At 40.1% G+C, this 23,177-nt stretch overlaps 1 protein-coding gene and 2 long non-coding RNA genes across 5 annotated transcripts in view; 1 reads left to right on the top strand and 2 right to left on the bottom strand.

Moving 5' to 3' along the window:
* Positions 1 to 2,199, bottom strand: part of LOC118496592 — an 8,502-nt gene extending 6,303 nt beyond the window's left edge. The window contains exon 1 of the long non-coding RNA XR_004899186.1: positions 2,142 to 2,199. This is a non-coding gene — a long non-coding RNA (uncharacterized LOC118496592). The remainder of the gene's footprint in view (positions 1 to 2,141) is intronic.
* The window catches only part of fstl4 (follistatin-like 4), a 232,548-nt gene that overhangs the window by 63,315 nt on the left and 146,056 nt on the right, over positions 1 to 23,177 (bottom strand). For all 3 annotated transcript variants that reach the window (XM_036008851.1, XM_031308195.2, XM_036008850.1), the window contains exons 5-6: positions 15,266 to 15,456; positions 10,971 to 11,091 (exon numbers count right to left, since the gene is read on the bottom strand). In XM_036008851.1, coding sequence (XP_035864744.1) covers positions 10,971 to 11,091; positions 15,266 to 15,456 — 312 coding nt within the window. The remainder of the gene's footprint in view (positions 1 to 10,970; positions 11,092 to 15,265; positions 15,457 to 23,177) is intronic.
* On the top strand, positions 2,173 to 23,177 carry LOC116056061. Its single transcript, XR_004106469.2, has 3 exons — positions 2,173 to 2,470; positions 14,323 to 14,332; positions 23,167 to 23,177. It is a non-coding gene; the product is annotated as an uncharacterized LOC116056061 (long non-coding RNA).

Here is a 23,177-nt window from a genome sequence, read left to right as displayed (position 1 = left end):
TAGGTCAATTCTGATACCAGAGGCAAGCCAACCATAGATAACATGAAACATGGGTCACTTAATTTAACAACAAACAGCAGTACACCTTATCAGATATACAACATTTAGTAAAAAAACAATCCCTCTCAGAAAGCAGAATGGGAAAGTGCAACCAAAGCCTGAATAGTCCCTTACCTGTTACTGCAGCTACCTGACACTGGGTAATTACCCAGGAGCAGAGACGACACTGGTGGCAGGAAGCCCCATACACACACACGCACGCACGTACACACACACACACGCACGCACACGCACGCACGCACACACAGGCAATTAGCTGTAAAGGTCCATTGAACAGCAATGAGGCATCAGACACTAGCTAGGGGAGAGTGGGCAGGGGAGAGAAAAAGAAATGAAAATAAAGGAAAATGAAAAGTAAAAAGAGTCGGCTGAGGAAATGTTAGTGTGGGTGCAGAAGGAACCTCCAAGACCGCCAGTTCAAGTCACTTTGTTGTTAAGAACTTAGCTGGAGGTCTCTCACCCACTTGGCTGTCAGAGAACGACAGGCTCCCCTTGTAAAAGCAATATCTGATCTCAGCAAGATCATTTGTGCAGATTAAGGGCAAACTTGAGAAACATGAAAGATCAAACCTTGACGGGAGCTGCCAGGCAGCAAGCATCAGGGCTTTCTTAGAGCTTCATTGGATACATGCAAGGTATAAAATGGAGACAGAGCCCAACGGGAATAATATTTATCCTGCTGCACCAGCTGCATTTCTGCATTGTGCATAACGCGCAGCGTTATACAATTCAAATGAAATATTTCAAATGTGATTTCAGTTTTTCTGCAAGTGCGTTGCTGAAATGACAACCCTGTCTTCTACAAATGTATGTACAACTATGCAGCTAATTTGCAACAGTAACCACATTTTTGGACTAAACGGAATGCCGTCCGGACTTCTTAAAGGTGCAGTAAATAAGCCTTATAAAACTTTTGCTAAAACTGACCCTATGTTCGAGTAGAACTACATGAAGCAGGTAATTTAAAAAAAAATCTGGCTCCTCTGGCACCACCTACAGCCTGTACAGCTCCCTGTTCAGATGCACCAATCAGGGCCGTGTCAGATGCACAAATGTTTAACCCAACTTTTTACAATAAATCTTTCACAGAACTTGGTGACTACAGAGTAATTATTAAATGTTTCAATATGTAGCCAATCAATTATCTTTTGACTGCAACAGTGAAATAAAGCAGACAGCTAGGGAAGCTTTAACTTAAAACCAGAGATTATTTCTAAAATGCTAAAATGTGAAATTATCACATCATCATCATGAAGCAGGCAATTAGTGTGTATGGAGTAAAAGTAAACCATTGGCTACACTGTTGCATGTAGTTCAAAGTCAAGATCATGCTTATTGTCGACTATATCAACATTTTATGTTGATGCACTACTATATATTCTTATTATTTTAACAAATGGGCCTTACAACTGGCCTCTTCCTCCCTGTCATCTTCATCCTCCTGACCTGATCACTCTCTGCCTCTGTCCCTCTCTCTGAATCTGCAGCCTCCTCTTCATCCCTCACAGTCAAGTCTTCCTTTCCCTTTTCTCTTTCACTTATTTCTGCATCTCTTTTTGTGGTCTTCTCCTGATCTGACCCGCCTGGCCTCTGGTTTACTGCCTTCTCCTTCTTCATTTCCCTCCTTCTCTTCCTCCTGTGCACTACTCAGAATTTGAATACAAATGATCGTTCTCAGCAAGCACTGTATAGTGTGTTGAAACGTAACGCCACCGAAATGGCGACCCTCTGTAAACGTTATGAATTCAAAATCAAATATCAAATATGCCAGTTTGTAATATTTTGTATTATGCTTATGCTTTTTCTTTAATAAAAAAAAAACTAATCAAAGGGCAGAATGCTCTTACAAATCACAAGGGAGCGATTTGACTTTTGGCTTGACGCAACAGACGTGCTGTTGATGCTGACACGCCTTTAGCATACGTTGCATTCATTACAAATTTAACTTTAAATTAAACGTGTGTTTAAATTTCACCTGGGGAAACTGACTTCACTTTCAGAGGCTCGGGGTGCAGCTCAGTTGCTCCAGTCTTTGCCGGGATGCAGGGCCACCACACCGCAGCAGACTTGCTGTGACAGACCGTGGTAAAAAAGTTGGTTTTATATTGGACGTTGGATATTCGACACATTCGAAAAATCTATAATGCAGCTTGACCTTCCAATATAAAACCAACTTTACCACGGTCTGTGACAGCTCGCTGGCTGCGCAGGAAGCTACAGACACTGTTTTTGACGTGATTAAACATAATATTTTGATTGAACGGGTTGCAAAAATCTGCATATAATTAGGAAAGTGAGGACTGCGTTTATAATGTGATCTAACATAATATTTGACGGAGCCCAGGGCCCCTTAGATGTCCTGTGCCCCTGGGCAAGTGACCAGTTGCCCTAATGGTTAATCCGGCTCTGCGTGTCAATCACTGCTCATGCACACGCATTCATTCTCCCTTGTGGGGGGAGGGGCTTAGGAAACCGTGTTGGACTTTAGCGGAAAGGGGGGAGGGACTGAGAAGTTGTCGACGTTCAAATTGTTTGGCTAAGTCCTTCGCAATCCTACCTACGGCACCTTTAATACAAAAAGTCTGCAGTGACTTGAAGCATGATCTTTACTTTATTAACATTTTAAAGAAACCACAATCTTTTCTTTACCTTAACCAAAGTGCTATTATTGCCTAAACCTAACCACACAAGGGATTCCGGATGTGAACTCTGGTATTTCAGGAGCACCCAACTCCCTGCAACTTCTATGCGAACTAAATCGTTGCACTGCCTGTGAACATAATTGAGGCTGCAATTATGTTTCTTTTTTTTGGTAAAACAAATCAGTACTATATAATTTCTATGAGACAGGGTTGGAAGTGAATACGTGATTAGTTGATTCAACGAAACAATACTACTATACTACTACTACTAAAAAATGGAAAACTAAATAGAAGAAGTCCTCTGCCATAGCAATTCTGAATACCCCACTGATTACAGGGATGCACTTACCCATAAGTCCATCTATCATATGTATTGTACATGTAAGGATGAAGAGGGGTGCTTTTACGTGGGTGTCTCTAAGTGTAGTGTTCAGGTACATATGATTCTGAGGCATGAGTAATGCACGCAAATGTCCCCCTTGAGATTAATACACTTTAACTATGACAATATTATCTATTATTGTCTACTAGTCTGTTAATACCATGCCATGTGTGAATATGATAGATTTATGAGGACTATGGTTAACTGCTCCTCAGATCTCTGCAGGGTAAATCCAGACAGCTAGCTAGACTATCTGTCCAATCTGAGTTTTCTGTTGCACGACTAAAACAACTTTTGAACGTACACATGTTCCACCAAAACAAGTTCCTGCCCGAGGTTATTTTGCAGAGGCACCGTTGCTCAGACCGTCCCTTAACACCACCCAAGACGATTGGGATTGGTTTAAAGAAATGCCAATAAACCAGAGCACGTTTTTCTCCCATCCCAGAATGCTGTGTGGACTAGCCAGTCCCTCCTCACCAGCACTGTGGAGGTGGGTCTGGCAATGCAAGACTACAGTTCCATAAATGCAAAGATTTGCTTGCTTTTCTCTGTTAATCTTTGATGGCTGTGCCTCTGACTTCGTGTTAAGCATCACGGTGCACCTCGAGAAACCGTACTGGCGTCATTCCACTTCACTCCCTACACCTCTTCCGGTTCACAGTTTTCCAATGACTTCTCAGGAGCACTATAGAGGACTGATAAGAGAGCTTTGTCGCATGGTGCAACAACAATCACCTGAAGCTCAATATCAGCAGGACCAAAGAGCTGGCATTGGACTACCAGAGAAACAGGAGGTCTTGGTTACCATCCAGGGAGATAAAGTGGAGAGGGTGGACTCATATACAGGTACCTTGGGGTCCAAATCAACAAAAAGCCAGCTCTGTGGTCAGGCTGGAACTGGATAGTCTAGAATCAGTGGCAGAGAGGAGGATGAAGGACAAAATCAAAGCCATCTTGGATAACCCCTCTCATGCTCTCCATGACAAGCTGTGGCAGATGGGCAGCTCATTCAGCCACTGCATCATCCGTCTCAGGTCCAAAACTGAGTGCTTCAGGCGCTCCTTTGTGCCCACTCCCATCAGATTATACAACAGCAGTGGAAACCACAGACTACCATCACTCTGAAAATTAATGATTTAAATAGAAAGAAAACAACTCATAGTCGTGGATAAATGAAATGTTTTGCTGATTCAGACATTTCCAGATGTTATAGACCCATGCTTCATTTTAAACAAAAGTGTACTACTCAGCATTTCTATGTACAGTAGTTTCATGTAATGTTGCCCTTATAAAAACGCACATTTTTTTTACATGTAAAATCCCAATTCCATGTGTGATTTTCAAGTGATTATTTATTCACATCACATGAGATAAATTCACATATAACCCCTATGTGGTTTTAAAGACACACTTAGTACAGTACATTTGCACAAAAACACACAACTACATCATGTACAAACACAAGCAAACTCTTTCAGACACATACACACACACACACACACACACACACACACACACACACACACACACACACACACACACACACACACACACACACACACACACACACACACACATTCAACACCATCAACATTATCCAGAACACCAGATGCGCCACTCAAAAATAATTACTCCTTCAATAGCTTGTTTTATTTATCCCAAAGCATTTCTTCAACTGCTTGTTAAACATAAAATGCATTGAGAAACACGGCCCAGAACCCTACAGGCAGGCCTGTAACCTGTAGGTAGATAAAGACACATACACACCTGTATACATCCTTCTCTTCAAACAACAAACCTGTTGACCTTTATCTGACACTGGCTGCTCATTGTCTCTCACCAGCAGACCAATTAAAACCATCTCATTTTCTTTCCTCTATTTCTACTTTCTCTCATTTCCCCTGCTGGACATTCCCCTCCAGAGAGGTAGAAAAGTATATTCTCCCTTTTTCCACCACTAGCTTTTATCTCATCTTCCTCTATTTCATTCCCTCCTCCTCCTCCTCCTCCTCCTCCTCCTCTTTCCTGACCACGCTACTTCACTCTCTTGATTAATCAGACCTGCTGAGTGGCACCGCCAGTGCAGCCCAGCATCTCCATATAATTCCACTATTAATAGGACTCATGGAAAACAAATAAGACTCACAGTGGGGGGAGAACAAGCTTGGAAGGGGAGAACTGCATGTGGGAGAAAGATGGAGGAACAGGAACAAGAAAGAACTAGCCTGGTCCTAATTAGAAGCTCACCAGCTGTGTGTTTTTGCAGGTAATTAAAAGCAGGACCACTGGCTCATTGCGCGCCACCTTAACAACTAATAGTTCTTTTAACATACACTAACAAGTTCTGCAACTGTATAGTTAGGTGCTCAAGTAAATCGCTATTAGTCCAATAATCATAGTTAACTTTCTAAATCACTCTGATGAGGAAATCAGCAACCTTGACATCAATTTTAAAGCTATCAAAATACTTACAATTTTTTTTTTTTAGAGAAAACTTGCAGTTGGAAGATCGGTAACTTCAAGAAACAATTAGAACCACAAACATTTCAGTAATATTTAGTCTAATAGGGATCTATCAAAAATAAATAACCTAAAATCTTGCCAACATCTCGTTCTGCTCTCCTTCACTTTTCTTCTCTTCTCTGTCTTTAAAACTTCCCACCATCTCCCTGCTGTCTTCTCAGATGTCCTCTCTCTATAGGTGTTTATCCTTTACTCCTCTGTTGCTCTCCCAATTTGCCGGTTTGATGACCCAGAGTCAATCATGAACATTTAGTAAAATAAACAACCAGTGGGCTGGCATTGGAGCACAGCTCTGGGGCATTAGTTTGAATTCATGACCATCATTATTTATTTTTGATCTGCTGCTTTCATGCTGGTCTCTGCAGGATCTGGAGGGTCTCCAACAGTCCCAAAGTTTTTGCATCAAAGACAACTTTTGACTTTTTTGACCATAATAACACAATGAGGCCTCTAGTTTCATAGCGATAAAATTGAAGGGTAACAGCCGATAACACTGCTTCGGTGTATAGATCCTGACATTGGTGTGTAATGACTTCACTTCAAGTGTTTAGACTTGTGTGTCGTCACCTTTTGGATTTTACCGGGCGGACGGGGTTTGTTGTAATGCTAGCTAGCTACTCAACGAGGCTGAGAGATGGGTGTGGGTGGGGATTCTCCGCGATGGCGATGATGTTCGATGCCTGTTGTGCAGCAGCAGAACATCTCCCAGCTGCCTGATCTCCCCCTTTACTTTTCTTCACTTTTCGTTTTGGTGCTTAACACACCTGTTGTCGGGTTAATTTAGCTAGCTAACTGTAAAGACAGCTAAACGCGAAGGGGGGAGAAATTCGGCAGGGAGGAGATTTTCGGTACAAACACCGTTAGCGTTTACGGAGACGTAGCTAACTAGCTAACATTATGGCTGGCCGATGTTGTGACTAGGATGCCTGGGTCTGATATTCTCTGTTTCCCGACGCTTCATTAAACTAGCGTTATCGTCGTAAGCACCGGTTGGGGTTAACGGTAACTAGCTATTGCTACATGTCCCGGCTGTGTTGTCAGCTATCATCCCGAATGATGTCTCTTTGTGCCGGGGGAGTGAGGCAGGCAGAGCGGAGTGTGCTAGCTGGCTAAATTAGCATTAGATTAATTGTCCATCTATACAGCTAACGTTAACGTTACTAGTGAACTTATTCGTGGGTTTGCGCAGTGCTGCTTTTATCCATGGTCAAAACAACCATACTACTAATAACTTGATGAGCGTGTTGAACGATGTTGTAACCCTATGATGTTATCCCCCAAGCATTAGCTAGCATTAATGTTAGCTACTTGTCAACCAGCACATACACTGTAGTAAAATTAAGCTGGATTAATATTGATATGTATCAATAAATAAGGTTTCTGCTGTATTACTGTGTTGCAAAGTGGCATGTTATTAATCACAAAATGATGCATTTTGGCAGAAAAAGCAGTGTTACCAGTATTTTTTTCTGTGACATTGTATGATTTACAATTACTCTCGAACGTATCATCTGGGTGCCCATGTTCTGACGGAAGTTACGAGTAACTAGATGGTGAAAGGTTATGACGCCACTGACGGGCGACTAAATGAAACGTGACGTGTCTGAAAATAAAATAACAGATTTCTCTGGGTTTGCCATTTGATGGAAACATTTGGGATAGTGTAACTACACAACTCAAAAAAATATATTACATAGGTATGGTCGTTTTTAGACATTTTAATGCAGAAAAGTTACATATTGTACCTTTAAACTGGTATCATATCAGAAAAAAATAACACATGGTTGAGCAGCTACAACAGTAGTACTGTGAGCCCATGTGTGCTATAACACATAATTACAACCATTCATTCATACAGTCATTTATTCATTCATTCAAGTTTCACATCAGATACAAAAATATAAAAAACAAAACTTTCAATAAGAGATTCTTCTAGTTTGTAATTCCATTTGTCTAGGTATCTTTTCATTTGAATAGCTAAATGTTGTAAAATGATACAAACATATCATCGCAATACCACAGACCTCTCAGACTTCACATTTACAAGAGGTTACTTGCCATACATAATGCATGCGCAGTCCATGTATCACAGCAGGGCACCTTCATATATACGACACTTGTATCCACAAAGGAGCTCTGACCTTGATATATTATATCTGCAGGCTTGAGACATATCTCAATGCACCTGCTCACCTATCAGCTTCAGTGCTAATGCACTGTTGTCTTTTACCAAATTGTTAATGTGAATCATCTCTGCTCTGGCATTAGTGCCAATGTCCGTGAGGCAAATTCCTGCACATTTATTATTGCGTAATTACAGTGGTTCTAATACAGATACAAAGGGCACGTGTACAAGCCATACACTCCTACACAATGCTGACACTGTAATAAATGTTAGGAAACAGAGCCCTGTGAAACCATACACCAGGACACTACAGAGCTGATTTAAAGTCATTATACTGTTATCGCTGTCCTGCAATATGCTCTATGGCCAAGAAAAGGTTAATTATTGTCATAGAGCATAGAACAAGAGGTAATTCTCTCTGGGGTTTTTTAATCACTGTAAACCAAATACCATTTGGGTCTGGACTGTTGGTAGGACAAAACAAGCAATCCCAGGATGTTACATTATGTTCTGGAAACTTGTGATGGACATTTGTCACTAATTTCTAACAAAATAAAAGATTAATTAAAAAACTACCAACAAATTAATTGATAACTGGTGGCCCAGTTAGCTCAGTTGGTAGACCAGGCGCACATATATAGAGGTTTACTCCTCGAGGCAGCGGTCGCGGATTTGACTCCGACCTGCGGCCCTTTGCTGCATGTCTTCATCTGTCCTGTGGAATTAAAGGCCTAAAATGCCCAGAAAGATAATCTTTAAAATAATCATTGGTTGCAGCTCAAGTAGAATTCGAAATTTAGCTTTATATACTGTGAATTTAATTGTGATGTCACTTTAGCCCTCTGACAAGCACTATTAAGAAACAATTTATCAATACACGGTTTAGTAGTTAGTACGGTTCAGTAGTAATGTGGGTCATCAGTGTTTTTTGAACACACCTTAAAGCATTTTGGAATCAATACATGTAAGTGATACAAATGTTAGTTTTTACTTCAGTGTACTCCAAAGTAGCCTCAAGAGCTGATCTGATAGTGCTAATAACTATTGAATTGTAACAGTTGTAAATGAAGGCTGAGCACAACAACGAGTCGCTTATTAGGATAGGGAAATCAACTCACCAGTCTCCTGCTGACTCTAGTCTGGCCGGTCAAGGTTTTTCAAATGTAAACCATTCAAATGATGGGACATTTCACTGGAAGTGGGGCGGCCTCTAGCTCACCCAGTAAGAGCGTTCGCCCCATGTTGGCTGAGTCCTGCAGCGGCGCAGGGTTCGAATCGGACCTGCTTCCCTTTGCTGCATGTCATCCCCCATCTCTCTCCCCCTTTCTTATCTATCCACTTTCAAATAAAGGGAAAAGCCCCCAAAAAATAATCTTAAAAAAAAACCATTTCACTGGAAGTGTACCTTGTACGATTTATGTGACAAATAAAAATTAATTGATAGATTTGGGTGGCAACAGAACAGAGCTTGAGCGGTGTGCTTGTTAGGGTGTATGGTGTAAGACAACAAAGCGAACAAGACAACACAATCACAGTTTCTTAACAGCACAAGTTCAGTGACTCTAGGAGCAACAATGAAGCTGGAGTTGTCTTTTTGGGTTTTGATTCTTACATCAAAGCCGCCGAAAAGATAGAAAGTATCAACAGAGGAGAAGGATGAAAACTAAAGAAGGATTCCTGAGTAAATTTTCTCCAACATATTATAGGGTCTCCAAAACACGGCCAAAGCTTAGATTTCAAATGCATTTCACCTCAGATCAGACAATTGGCCTGACAGTAGAATATCAACCAGGGCAAAATATCTTCTCACATCATTAAGGTCTATTGTTATTAGTATTGTATTTTCCAAGCTGACGACCGTATTGTAAATTTCCACCTTGCTAAACACACCTGTGATTCCTGGCTGGCTGCTCTGCTTCCCAGACCGCTCACTGGGGAGAGCATTGACTGCATCCCAGGAACGAACAAACACACACACAACACAACACAACACACGCATGCACGCATGCACGCGCGCGCGCGCACGCACACACACACACACACACACACACACACACACACACACACACACACACACACACACACACACACAAAATCAACATTATCCAGAACACCAGATGCACCACTCAAAAATAACTACTCCCAATTGGTGTTGCCTTTCTCCAGCCCAATAGTTAACCTTGAGGGTCATCTGATCAATAGCTTGTTTTATTGGTCCCGACCCATTTCTTCAACTGCTTGTCAAACATAAAATGCATTGACAAACACGGCCCAGAACCCTGCAGGCAGGCCTGTAACCTGTAGGTAGATAAATACCATGCAATGTCTGCTCACTGCCCATCTGGAAGGTGAGGGGAGTGTAACGGAATAATAGCAGGATGGTTCCCACTAAAACCAGTCATTAGGAGGCTAAATTAGTGGTGAGGCTTAATGGACCCGCACAAGCTGAAGGTAGCGCCTTAGAAATGGCCACCTGCCACAGCTAACTGCTGGATTCATCAACTTTACTGGATTTTATCACTGCTTTGGATTCAGATCTAGGTTTATTTTACTGCAGTTTAATGTGAGATATGGAAGAGAAAAAGAAGAAAATACAAAGTGTGAGTTTGAAAGAAGCAGTTGCAGCAGGTTGCCATGGCGCAATTTTGATGCTGATGCTACGGTAAAATTTGTGGTGGTATTGCGATTATTGGTCTTAATAAGGTGGAACCTGCCTGTGCTCTCAGCTGCTGCTCAGCCCAAACCCCAAAGGCTATTATGACTGTTCCAAATGCTATAGTCATGGCTGGGTCTGGGCACATGGGCTAGTGTGCAATTATCAATTTATCTGTGGCTGAAACACTTTTATCCTGATGGCTGCTATGGAGAGGCTGACTGGATGGGAGGTCATCAGGATGTAAACAGTGGTAACAGGAAGCTGTGTTTTTAGTTGTTAAAAGCAAGGGTGACATATGTATTGCAGGGTTTGTCAACTAAAGCTAACTAATTAACCACAGAGTGCAAACTGGGCATGTAGCTTAAGCACAAAATGTACATAGGCAGATAGGATTTAAGTATGTACAATTATAAAGAAATGTAGTGGCAAACTGTACTGTTTTACATTTTTAAAGCAGACAGATTTTAAAGAATGATAGATAGTTTTACAGGATAACATGGTCTCTGGGACAAATACTTTGTATCTCTTTTTTCTGACAGTAAAGGAAAATGGAAGAAAATAAGAACGATAAAGACTCACGGAAAGCTGTGTAGAACTCATGCAGACTGAGGTGTGCGTCGTTGTTGTAGTCGTCATAGCGCAGCAGGTCCTGCATGGTGCACTCCAGCAGGCTGTCCTCCAGGTGCTCTTTCATAGAGATCTACACACACAAACATGCATGCTGTGTTCAATCATATAGCTGAAGAAAAAAAACTGTACGGAGAACTTGTGGGAAAGCGAGGTGACATAGGTAACCATCATTCACAGCTACACAATTCTCACACCTTATCATAGCCTTTACTTATCTATTCTCTCTTGCTTTCATTTTTATTCTAAGCTATCTGCTGTGAGATAGAACCACATTATGCACATTCGGTATAAATGTAAATCTGACATTTTTAAAGGGAGAGATACTACACACATTTAAAATGTCAGTGTCATTCTAATAGGGTTGCCATGACATTTTTTTATGAATATAAACAGCTGCACTGTTTCTTAAAGTATCGAAGTGAAGAATAATACAATCGGTCTGTAATGAAAACCTCACATTTGCCTACATTCTGCGTTTAACATATCTGAGTTATTGTATATTATCTAAATTGTGACTTTGCTGTTTTTTTTTAGAAAACAATACAACAAAATAGTGATTAAACCTACAGTTGAGCCTTCTCATGAAAGCTTTCAAAAGTTGCTGTTCCAAGTGCTACAAGAAGAAATCATTTGGGTTTCCAGCAGAAGCAGTAGTGATTTGAAATAAATTGCCACCCTGAATAGTCAACCGAGTGTTTAGAGTGGGATTTTCATTCCCCCAATAATTAGAATAAGACTTCCATCAGACGGAAAATGCCTTATTGTACATAAACAACCAAATCACAGAAACAGACTCATTCTGAGAATAATTTTATTCTGTTTGAAAGTGGTGGGTTAAATATGTAATATGTCATGAAAGTGCTGTTTCTGATTGCTTTCCATTTTAAGAAAATCTCTACTTTTACTGCTTACATACATGTGTACACTGCACTTGAGTTAGTTCAAAGATGCTTCCCTGGGAAGACGCACCACTCACTCCTCCATTGTTTGTCATTTATGAGCCATCTCTTCCACTGTAGCGGTGCGTCCTTCTCAGGGGAACCATCTTTGAATAGGTGATGTGAAGCAGTTTTAGGGAGATAAACAAAAGGCTCAGCTTCTGCTCAATAACACCAGTAGCACTTTATTCTGTTAAAGCTGCTGATGTTGTAAAAAAAAAAAAAAGTATTTACTAAGAAAAGTGCAGGACTATCTTTGTCAAAAGGTTCCTCGTGCTGGAAAGCTGAATGTCCTTACGGAGGATCATTTTATTAAAGCGCTCATACTTACTGGGGAATTTCCCAATCCAGCTCATTACATTTGCAGGTAAAAAAACCCTGAACAAAAACAGAAGCGATCTCTGCAAAGTAAATGAATGTGTTTGTACAGCAAAGATACAGACTGATGTTACTATTTAAAAGCATAAGACAATAAATGTGTTCAGCATTCACAAAAGGAAATTTGGGGAATACTGTACTAACCCAGTAAAAAAACATTTAGGGATTTGCAGGTGAAAATACTTTTAGTCATCTTAAAACAGAGCGAGGGAGCTGTTTGTGTTCATTTGAATTTGTGAATCATTATATTGACCTAATATTGTTAACTAAGAACGGTACAGTTAGTTGAGGCTTGATTGATTCATATACAGTATTTTTAGCAACATGTGTTGAAAGTGAACTTATAGCTGTACTGAGCTTGACTTTTGGAAAACATTTTTTTTTTCCTACTGATTATTTTTAGTTAGCCATAGATACTGATTTAGTTTCAGGGTTATTTATAAATGATTTCATTGATTTGGTGATTGTTTGCCTTTGACCTATTTTCTCAATATTTCCCGTTTTCTTTCTACTCTCTAAAAAAAACCTAAATCTCAGGAAGAAAACAGTTCTGAGTCAGCAGTTGAGTCAATAAAGGCAGTGACACACCAACCCGATTATCGGCCGTCGGACAGTCTGGCGAGGTCGGTGACTTGAGTCTGTTCGGTGTGTTTCGTGCCGTCGACCTTCATTTGGCCAACCTGACATGTTGCGTCAGAGGCCGGGCAGTCGGACTCCATGACCAATCTGATTGGTGGAGTGCTCACTCGGAAATGAGGAGCGGGATGAGCATGACTAAGCCTCTCAAAATCTGGAGAAAATCTTTTAAACTGACCTTTGTCGATCTGAAATGAAGACAGATTCAGCAACTGCATGGCCTATTTCTCGCTTAAAATGTTTTCAGAAACACGTTTCGGTGAACTATCTTTGTAAAATATGAGATCGTATTCTGAACGAGCCGCCATTATGCCGGTTGAAAAATCCGGGAGCAGCCAGACCCATGTGACACGTTCGTCCAATCAGCTGCCGGTTTTAATTTTTTGGGCAACAATACAGATTAGTGCACTTTTTGGACCTCTGGGAGCAGACTGATCAGTCCGACTGCCTTTTCTGCCAACGGTCGGCCGTCGGGTTAGTGTGTCAGGGGCCTAAGGAGTCTTGCAGGCAGACAGCAAACAAGGCAGGTGTATCGAAATGAAATGTACAAAATAGACCAGTGGTAACTCAGTAATAATCTGAGACACGAGATGCTGACTTGTATGACTAGTGATGCCACACTACAAAGCTGTCTTTATTACTTTATTAAGATTCTTTAATTTTAAGAAATGCAATTAAATTATTTTCTGTTACCTTTTTTTAACATAATGGGTATTTTTTACGCCAAAACGCTAATAAGACTTTCACAACGTGCTGTTTAATTCCTTCGGCTATGATTTCAAAGCCTTAAAAAGCAGCCTGCGTGCTTGTTCATCTCCTCCAATTGATTCTACATGGCGCTGCACATGTGACATGGCAGATAAAGGGATGTGACAAACTTTTTGTCCTCTTGCTGCCTACAGCAGACTGCAGTCATGTGTTCACTGACAGACTGATCTGTCCTTAAGCATTTGGTAAAATATTTCAAACCCAAAGTACAGAACTTTACCCTCTAAGACCATCTGTGACAATCGATGGATCCCAAAATGGAGACAGTCTGGATGGATGACTGAAATCCGTCTTTGAATTCATATGGTTCTTAAAAGCATTATCTCTGTGAAACTGTATTTATGAATTCCTACAGCATAAGAATGTGATATCTAAAGATTTCCTGGCAACATGTCAGAATTAGTAATTGCCAGCTGTGATTGATCAAAATCATTTGCTTGATGTTTTAGTGGAGCTCTGCCAGAGAGAGATTTTATTATGTATTTATGCCGCTAGAACTAGGCCAGAAATCACTCATATCTTTTAATTTTAAAAGAGGACAAAGCATGTTGTCATTTACAACCGCAGAGAGATGACAGAAGATTAATTACTGTGGCATTTTTGAGACTACATTTAGTTGCACTTATTAATCTTCAGCTTCTAATAAGCTTGTTTTTCGGTGTCATCATATAGCCATTCTCTTTCAATTTCCACGTACCGATAAAAAGCTACAGCACATTTTAAATGTTAGACATTAAGAATGTAAAGCATTTGACAATGTATTAATCTGGTTGCAGTCTGCAGTCAGCAGTGACTCTAACATGGTTCACTGCATTCTGGCAGAAGTCGCTGAGATCATAGCATTGGTTGGGAGGAGTCTAATTAACACCCATCTCTGATGCCCATTTCCTGACACCAGATGATGCCCACACTAATTTAATTTTTCTCACCCTCCAAATATCAATGCCAATCCTGTCTAATGTTCCCCCACTGTTATAGACCCTTGTGGGAAGCCCACCTCAGTAAACATTTTTCATTGTTAAACAGGATGATTCAATGTTCCAGCCACATGTCGCTCATTCTACATTATAGTTTGACCACATGGTCTTTAACATTTAGTAATAACTGGTGAACACAATGAACAAAAATCCGATCAACTGTCTTCCAATGTGAGAAGGGATAGGCTCACATTGTAGCGTGGAGGATCTCAGTAAAACAGGAAATAATTCTGTTTTCAAGATAAGTTCAAATAACATTTTTATTTCTAAACGGCAAATGTCTTGGATTAGGTATGAAATCTCTCATACTCTTACATAATCAATGTAAGATAATAAATGCTCTTATGTTCAGAAAAACTGACAAACATTGATGGTATACAGCAACCATCCCACAGTCCGACACTCCTAGCAAAACCTTTACAGGAAGATTTATTCCAGGCATATACCTCCCTTATTCAAATGTATTCTTTCTCAATCAGTCCTAAACATTTGTTTGTCAATCCATACAGCTATCCCATTAATCAGGCCATCTCAGCTTGATGCCCACCTTTTCCAGCTCATCACTGACCAGCCGGCCATCCTGGTCCACATCCAGGTATTTAAACATGGTGTCCACCAGTGCTCTCTTCTCATCCATGTTTCTCTGCTGGCTCTGCTCTCCAGATTTCAGCACTTTTGGTTGCATATCCAGCAGCATGCTCTTCAGCCGGTTGTACTCTGACATGGTGCACGCATTGCCTGCAAGAGCAAACACACAGATATGAAAGAAAAGACATTTGATTAACCTCAATTACGCAAGCTAAAGCCTTTGGATTGTAGCTGTAAATTGGATTGAATGTGTTTGTGTGTTTTATAGATGGAGGAGAAGAAAGAGGGCAAGAGGGATAGATAATGTGTGTATTTGTACATAGGCATGTGTGTGTGTGTGTGTGTGTGTGTGTGTGTGTGTGTGTGTGTGTGTGCGTGCTTACTCATTTAAAAAAAAAAAATTTTTTGTTTGCATAATTAGTCTGACAGCTTTTTGGTACAGGGGGTCCAATTAATTACAAGTAATCCTTGAATCCACATGAAAACAAAAGGTAAACATCCTCATTTAGACCCTATCAAGCTTCTGTTCCTCCTTTGCTATGAGATTAGAGCTCATGTTTCATACCAGGTCCTCTAGCTCCTGAGTCTCTGTAAGGCTTTGCCCGATGAGGATGTGAAGGGAAATGAGAGACCACAAATTAATCACAGGCCAATAGTTATGCAAAACGCATCTGTGCCATGCAGTGAGGGAGTTGATACTAATGGAGAGCAGGGAAGCAGGTTTTCCTTTGCTTTTTTTTCTACAGTGTCCCTCTTCTGCTTTAGTATCACCTGAGTCTGATAACAGCACAAGGAACACTGACAGGATGGTTGGAGGTTGCGAGGCCTACGGGCAAGTCAGAAGCATTGTGATGAGAGCGAAAATGTGAAAAAAACTCTCCCATATGAATAAATCATTAGGTGACATCCCTGCCCGATCACTGCAGAGCAGGAGACCCCCCTCTGAGAGTACACAGGAATGGATCTTATTCTCTAATCTCCGCTGACAACGCAACAACTATCAAAGCTAATGAATGCAAAATGAGGAAACAGAATGCACCTAAAAGAAAGACTGTTCCTAACTTTTGGTTCACCAACTCTAGTAGCAGTGTGGAGTGCTGGCAAAGCAGATCTACAGTTGTTAGAACAACTGTCACTGCAGCGAAGTCAACAAGGGTTCAACTAGACTACAGCAGAAAGGAAATATCTCCTGCTGTGGTACTCTATGTTAAAGTGCATATTAAAGATGCAAATATGTTCATACTTATGCATATGTAAACACACACACACACACACACACACACACACACACGGTTTCCTGGTGTGCAAAAGCCTCCTTATCTCATAAAAAAGCTCAGGGTGACCCATGATTAAGTCCTCAATAACCTCTAAGACTACATGCTCTCCATTCAACTCAAGTGCTTGACCTGACACTGGGACAGCGAGCCGGGCTTTAGTAAAGAAAAAAACGTGACTTGTTTTATTGCACGTACTGCTCTCCATGTATGAAAATTGGCTTTCTGTCTAAAGTCTAAAAACAAAAATAAGTCATCTTGAGACAAAGAAAGGGATGGGGATTTGTTTAAACAGCTTGAGACCTTCAGACGGGAGATAGATTTAACTGGGTAATGGGTGTAATGGTTGTTAACTGCCCCCTACATTGGGAGATCATTTTACTGTTTTTAATCTAATTTCACTGTTTTTATTCTTACTTGCTATTTTTATGTATATATTGCTTTTGTGTATTTGGGTATGCATGTATTTTTGTGTTAGCACGTTGGAAAACAACATTTTTGTTTCCAAATACTTGGTATGTGGAAATGACAAAAACTACTTAACTTGATATTAAAGTGCTCATATTATGCTTTTTGGCTTTTCCCTTTCCTTTATTGTGTTGTATATCTTTTTGTTCACGTTATAGGTTTACAAGTGAAAAAGCCCAAAGTCCAACCCAAAGGGACTTACCATCTTCTAGAGAAAACACTGTTCACAAACTGCTCCAAACAGCTCTATTGTAGTCCAGCCTTTACTTCCGTGATGAACGCGCGTCACTTTGTAACACACGTTATAATGCTCATCTAGCTGCTAGCGTGGCACGCCCTAATACTCTGCAACTGACTAGCTAACTGTGCTTACCTAGCTACTGCGCATGTGCGACTCCCAACAAAGATGGAACAGAAGTGAGATGCCTCACTCTGTAGCTAAAACAGAGAGCTCAACACACAGGGTGAAAAGAGGAGCTGCAGCAATGTGCAGTACAACAAAATATGGTGTTTTTTGAAAATTAAACCATGTAAACCTCTAAATACAATTATGAAACTGAAAATGAGAATAATATGAGCACTTTAAAGGAAAACCCAACATAAAGCAACATAAAGCCACCAGAACCCGTTTAATGTGCCTTACTATTGGGTGTGATCATTCCCTAACTTTGACCAAGTGGTTCACCAGATCTTAGCCTCAGTGGTAGACGATTACAAACTCATGTGGGGCATTTTGGAAGGTAGTGACATACAGTACGACCTACTTTGTTGACTTAGTGAGATCTCTGCCATTTTGTTGTTCCACATTTTTCTTATTGTCAAATACCATGAAAAGACCAAAACCAACAAATTAGTCCATCTTTAAACGTTTTCTGAATTCCCTACAGTCTGCGACACTGAGCCCCGAGCCTATTGGTTACTACTAAAGACAAAAATTTGGGTCACAAATATATAGTTTAATTTTTAATACAGGCAGAATGATTTACGAAAACAGTTGGGCATTGTAATTTCTAGGGAAATGTCACTCAAACAGGAGTAAATAATGACTTTGTTGGAGACTATTTTGAGCTATGGATTAATATACATTGGTCCACAACAGCTTTCCATTGGTTCATGATGGGTTTAAAAGAAAATTTCAAGGCTGTTGGAAAAACATTTTTTTTTGCGTTGATGAATTGCATACAGGAGTGAATAACAGCATATACGTAATTATGAGACTGGAGCTCCTTTAGTTTAGGTTAGGACGGCCTCTAATTTGTCGTACTAAGACCTGGTAATCAAGTACATTCGGGTGGTGATGGCACAGTGGATATGACACATGGCTTTGGTGTGGGAGACCCGGGTTTGATTCCCACTGCGATACATCAACCAATGTGTCCCTGAGCAAGACACTTAACCCATAGTTGCTCCAGATGCATGTAACCTCTGACATATATACAATTGGAAGTCGCTTTGGATAAAAGCATTAGCTAAATGACATGTAATGTAAAAGTACATCTATCAGAGTGTTGGGATGTTTTGCTTGGTTGTGGAGGTCAAAACAGCAAGTTATAAACGGCAGTCATCAATCCAATACATCTCAGTTATCTTCTGTTTATTTCTGAGAGGATTACATGAAATTTGACATGTTTTCACAGTCACACATGATTACACAAGTGAAGACAAAAGACAAAGAAACACAAAATAACACACAGGTCTCAACAATGGCTACCCTTCTACTTATTACAACACACTTACAAACCCACACAACAAAGACGTGTGTGCACTCTTCTCTGCAAGCAGGCAGTCAAGTCAAGGTCTTGGCTAAATCCCTGTTCAATGTTATTCCTGCAGGAGGAATGAGGCGTGAGATGGATCAGACATGAGGGATCATCACCTAGCTTTCATCCCTGAACCTTCTCTGGAAGGACAGAAACAAATTAACAACCCCACGCTGTTTTACATCTTCTCATATATGGAGAGAACAATCCCCTCTTTGCTCAGACTTACTCTTCCCCTACAACAATTTCTATAGAAAGTGAAAAATAGCGTGAAAAGATATTTAAAAGCTAAATCTACTGTCAAAGAAAATAATATTTTAAAAGGCAATTACGACTTCTGTTAGAGGAGACACGTTCCTTCAATGTTGATGCAATGACAGAGGTTGATAAATAATGCCCTAATGACCTCCTTACCACTCCAGGTACACTTTCTATCCTTTGGCCATGGTGAGAAAGTTATGTTACAAATGTTACAGTGGATGTTACAGTCAATCACACTCTATTTCTTTGCTGGTGTGAATGTCCTTTGAGTCAGTCTCTCTTATACTGCTGAGCGCAGCAGCAGCAGCAGTGGCAGAGAAATATCTGTCTGTATTACAGTGCATCCACCCCTGACTCTAACACTGTTTTATTGTTCTAGAGGGACCAGGACTCTCTTTATTGCCCGTTTGAAATGTTAGCTGCTTAAGTGAGTGATCCGAAGCTGCTCGCACCATGGATGCCCAATGTCCCGGAGACGGAGCTACTCTTCCCCACTCAGAGCTTCCTTCAAGCTCACACTTTATAAATGTCAGGCAGGGGGAAACAAACAGAAGGAGGGAGAACCAGAGAAGAAGTCCCTGTCATGCTAAAGGAAATTAATTGTATGAGAGGACAAAATAAAGGATGGACATTAAAGAGGTTCAAATCTCTCAATGGTGAAACTATTTGTTTTCATTGTATAATTAATTCTATTACAAAAAAATTTGTAACTTTACAAATGTTGCTCTCTCCAGTAGTGAGAGGTAATGCTGTTACGCTGATGAACAACAACTAACGTGGCTGAGTTTGTGTGGAAGACAACTCTGTGTGAAAATGTTATTTTAAAATTAAATTCCCAACATAACATTCTCTAGTTTTATATATATATATATATATTTATTTCTTTTTTCTTTCAAATCGTTAAAAAAACTAAAATGATGAAAATGTAAGAGTCAGGAAAGTGTATGATGTTTATTTTAATGCATTAAAATCTGAACATGGTGTAAAACATTTTTTCTTACTGAAAATTATATGGGTCTGACCTGACAAAAAGGCATTTCTTAATAGCAGAGCATGGTGCAAGTAAGGCATCAAAACTAATTTGTTGCTGGTCTGCTGTAAACTGTTGGTCACCAGAACAATTTCTTAAGAATCCCAGTAAAGAAATTCAAATGGTACAAAGCAGTGATACATCTACTAGAATTCAGATGTGTACTTATTGGATAAGTTCTTGGCTATGGCTAATAGACAGAGGGAGGACAAGGGGAATCAAAGGTACCAATCCATCAGATGATGAAACCTCCCTACAATGCCCTCCAGGATGTAAAAGTGCTCTGTGTTAAATTTATGTCTGCCTGACCTCCTCTGGCTGAAATGATGGGATTATTTACTGCCATGCTGTCTGTGTGCTGCTAATATGCGATGGTGATGGACCTCCCTTACAGATAATTATGAATATGATGGACACTCTTTGCTCCTGAGGGCAGCAAGGTCTAAGAGAGCTGAGCCAATCTGGGAAGGGTGACACAAGTCACAGGAGAACCTCATATTGCATAATCGCTGTTGGCAGCTGTTTTAATCGGCTTACTGTGAGCTTCATTGTCTATCCCGAATTTCTTCTGTGACTGAAAACACTTTAACCTTTAACTTTATCATTTCAATATTTAGCATACTGTATATTCAGTATGTTTAACTTGTAAGGGAAATCCCTGCATGTTACAGTCTTTTGTATGACAAGTGAGAAAGACAAGTCACTGAAAATACTAAAGGTTAATGATTAATAAAATTGCATTACTCTCCAACATTAGCAGGCAATGAGTAAATTCAGATAATGCTGATGTGTGATTTAGAAAGTAGAAATGCCAAACAATTGTCAGTTCAAGTGTGAGGATTTGCTGCTTTATTCTTTTTTATATCACTGTAAATGTAATACTACTGATTAGGCAAAATAAATTAAATTAATTTTGAGTTCTGTGAACTTCTGTGACATTTTATAGACTAAATTAGTAATCAAAAAACTTGAACTGCAGATGCATTTTAAGTGATCGATGGCAGTTAGCGTTAACTTTGTTATTTTCATTTCTTAAGGCTGCTTTACAATGAAAGGCACCTCATGGTTCATGAATGTTTTTAATGCGGAGCAACAGCAGTAGCATAACACAGCTTTGATACGACTGTATGACTGATATCAATGTTCAGGGAGTCTTCTATCAGTGAGATAAAACTAGAAACAGTAACTTGAACTTAAATCCTGCAAAGGAAAGGTGGACTATGTCAGTAACAATGAAAGATACTAGCTAATTGCAGGATATATGCCAACCATAACCAACTTTAAGTTAATCTTTAGTTGCATCCCAAAATTCAGAAGTAGTAGTACTGTACTGTAGTAGCATTTATTACAGCAAATTACAGCAGTATTGCACAAGACTGCAAAAGACTGATGACACATCCCAGATGAATCCAAGTAGCATTTGAGATATTCTGCGGGAAGTGCAATTAAAAAAAACATAGATATACTGTATATTTTCATAAATATGAAACCATGGCACAAAACCAACCAGCCATTATCCAAAAAAAGCTTGCACAGCATCCATCTACAAAGAACAGCAGGAGGAGGCTGGGGAGGTGGAGGGAATTTGCAGCAACCTTGGTCAACAACAGCAGCAGCAGCAGCAGCAGCAGCATCATGAATGATCAGCAGAGTAAGAGTATGAGCTGTCAAGTTATTAAGACCTCAATGGCTGTGGGAATGTGGTTAGGGAATAGATGAGTCAGCTGATAGGACCAGCTGTAAGCTGTCAAAGCTGACCATGAGTGAAATACCATGGTCAGAATGATGGGTTAAACAACATTGTCGCTTTCTAAATTAATATCCCACATGAAACGGTTCTTGGGAGCTTGTTATCTGTAGTGTAAGCAATAATTCCATGTAAAAAGCATGATGATGATTCATAGTTTAAAGAGACTCCCACATTTCTAAGCTAATACATAACTCCCAGTGATTTAAAATGACGTCTCTAGATTTCCTGAGTACAGGCAAATCTGTCTGCCAGTTTGCCTCACCATACATTCAGCAGAGTGGATCAGTGTGTGCTCGGGAAGCCTTATCAGAGTCTGTGCAGCTTGGCACTGACTAAATGAGAAACCCATTGCAACACCAAAGCCATTGGCAAAGCAGTAAAGGAGAAATAGTACAGTAGCATTCACTCCCCGCCTGCCTGTCTGTCTGCAAGCCTATCGTCTAGAACTGACTTCTCAAACTGCACATCAGCACTATGCGCATCAGCCATCTCTCTCTCTCTCTCTCTCTCTCTCTGGATCCGACTCTTTTTCACTCTTACTTGCTCTAACAGAGAATCCCGTCAGTCTGAAGAGTAGTATAACTTACAGGGACATGCAGAGTTTAGTAGCTACTGTACACAAGCTCCAGTGACTGCCCTGCTGCCTTCTTTGGATGAAGTTCCCATCTGAACCAAGTAAATACTTACTATTGTAAAAATGACTAGAATTATTGTTATTGTTAAAACTGATGCTGCTGTTCTTTTGATAATTAGTGCTGTGAAGATGTAAAAACACTGTCTACAGTGTCAACACATTTTGCACCTTTCTTTCCACTGCTTTTCTTGTTCCTAATCATTTCTAATTACTTAATTAGCATAAATTGCACTGCATGGAGGCTGTATTGGTGTTGGTTATGTGTTAAGTGAGTTGTACCTGTTTGTTTTGAAGAATTTCAGTGATTATTTCAATAGAGGTATTCATGCCCATGATGTAGAAATTCTTTAATACTGATTTCAACTCATTGTATTAGATATCTTGAAGCCCATAAATCAGGTTTCATATTTGGTTTTGCATATTGTTGACAGTGACAGTGGCCTCTAAAGAGAGATAGCAGAGGCTGGGACAGAAAGAGCTGAGAGAGCCGATTTGAAAGCAGCAAGCACCCACAGCTGAATCACTAGGATTGAAATATCAACATCACACTTTCTTTTCAATAACTGTTTTAGTCTCCACGCATTAAGGGGTTAATTACCTCTATAAAAATTAGGGAACACACACCTCGTTGGGTGTCCCAATAGTTGTGTCCATGTTGACTGACAGAAAATCAAAATCAAAAGTGTATATTTAT

The sequence above is a fragment of the Sander lucioperca genome, chromosome 13 (genome assembly GCF_008315115.2).
Source record: "Sander lucioperca isolate FBNREF2018 chromosome 13, SLUC_FBN_1.2, whole genome shotgun sequence".
NCBI lineage: Eukaryota > Metazoa > Chordata > Actinopteri > Perciformes > Percidae > Sander > Sander lucioperca.
The sequence above is the reverse complement of the archived record's forward strand: the minus strand, read 5'-3'. Positions and strand labels throughout refer to the sequence as shown.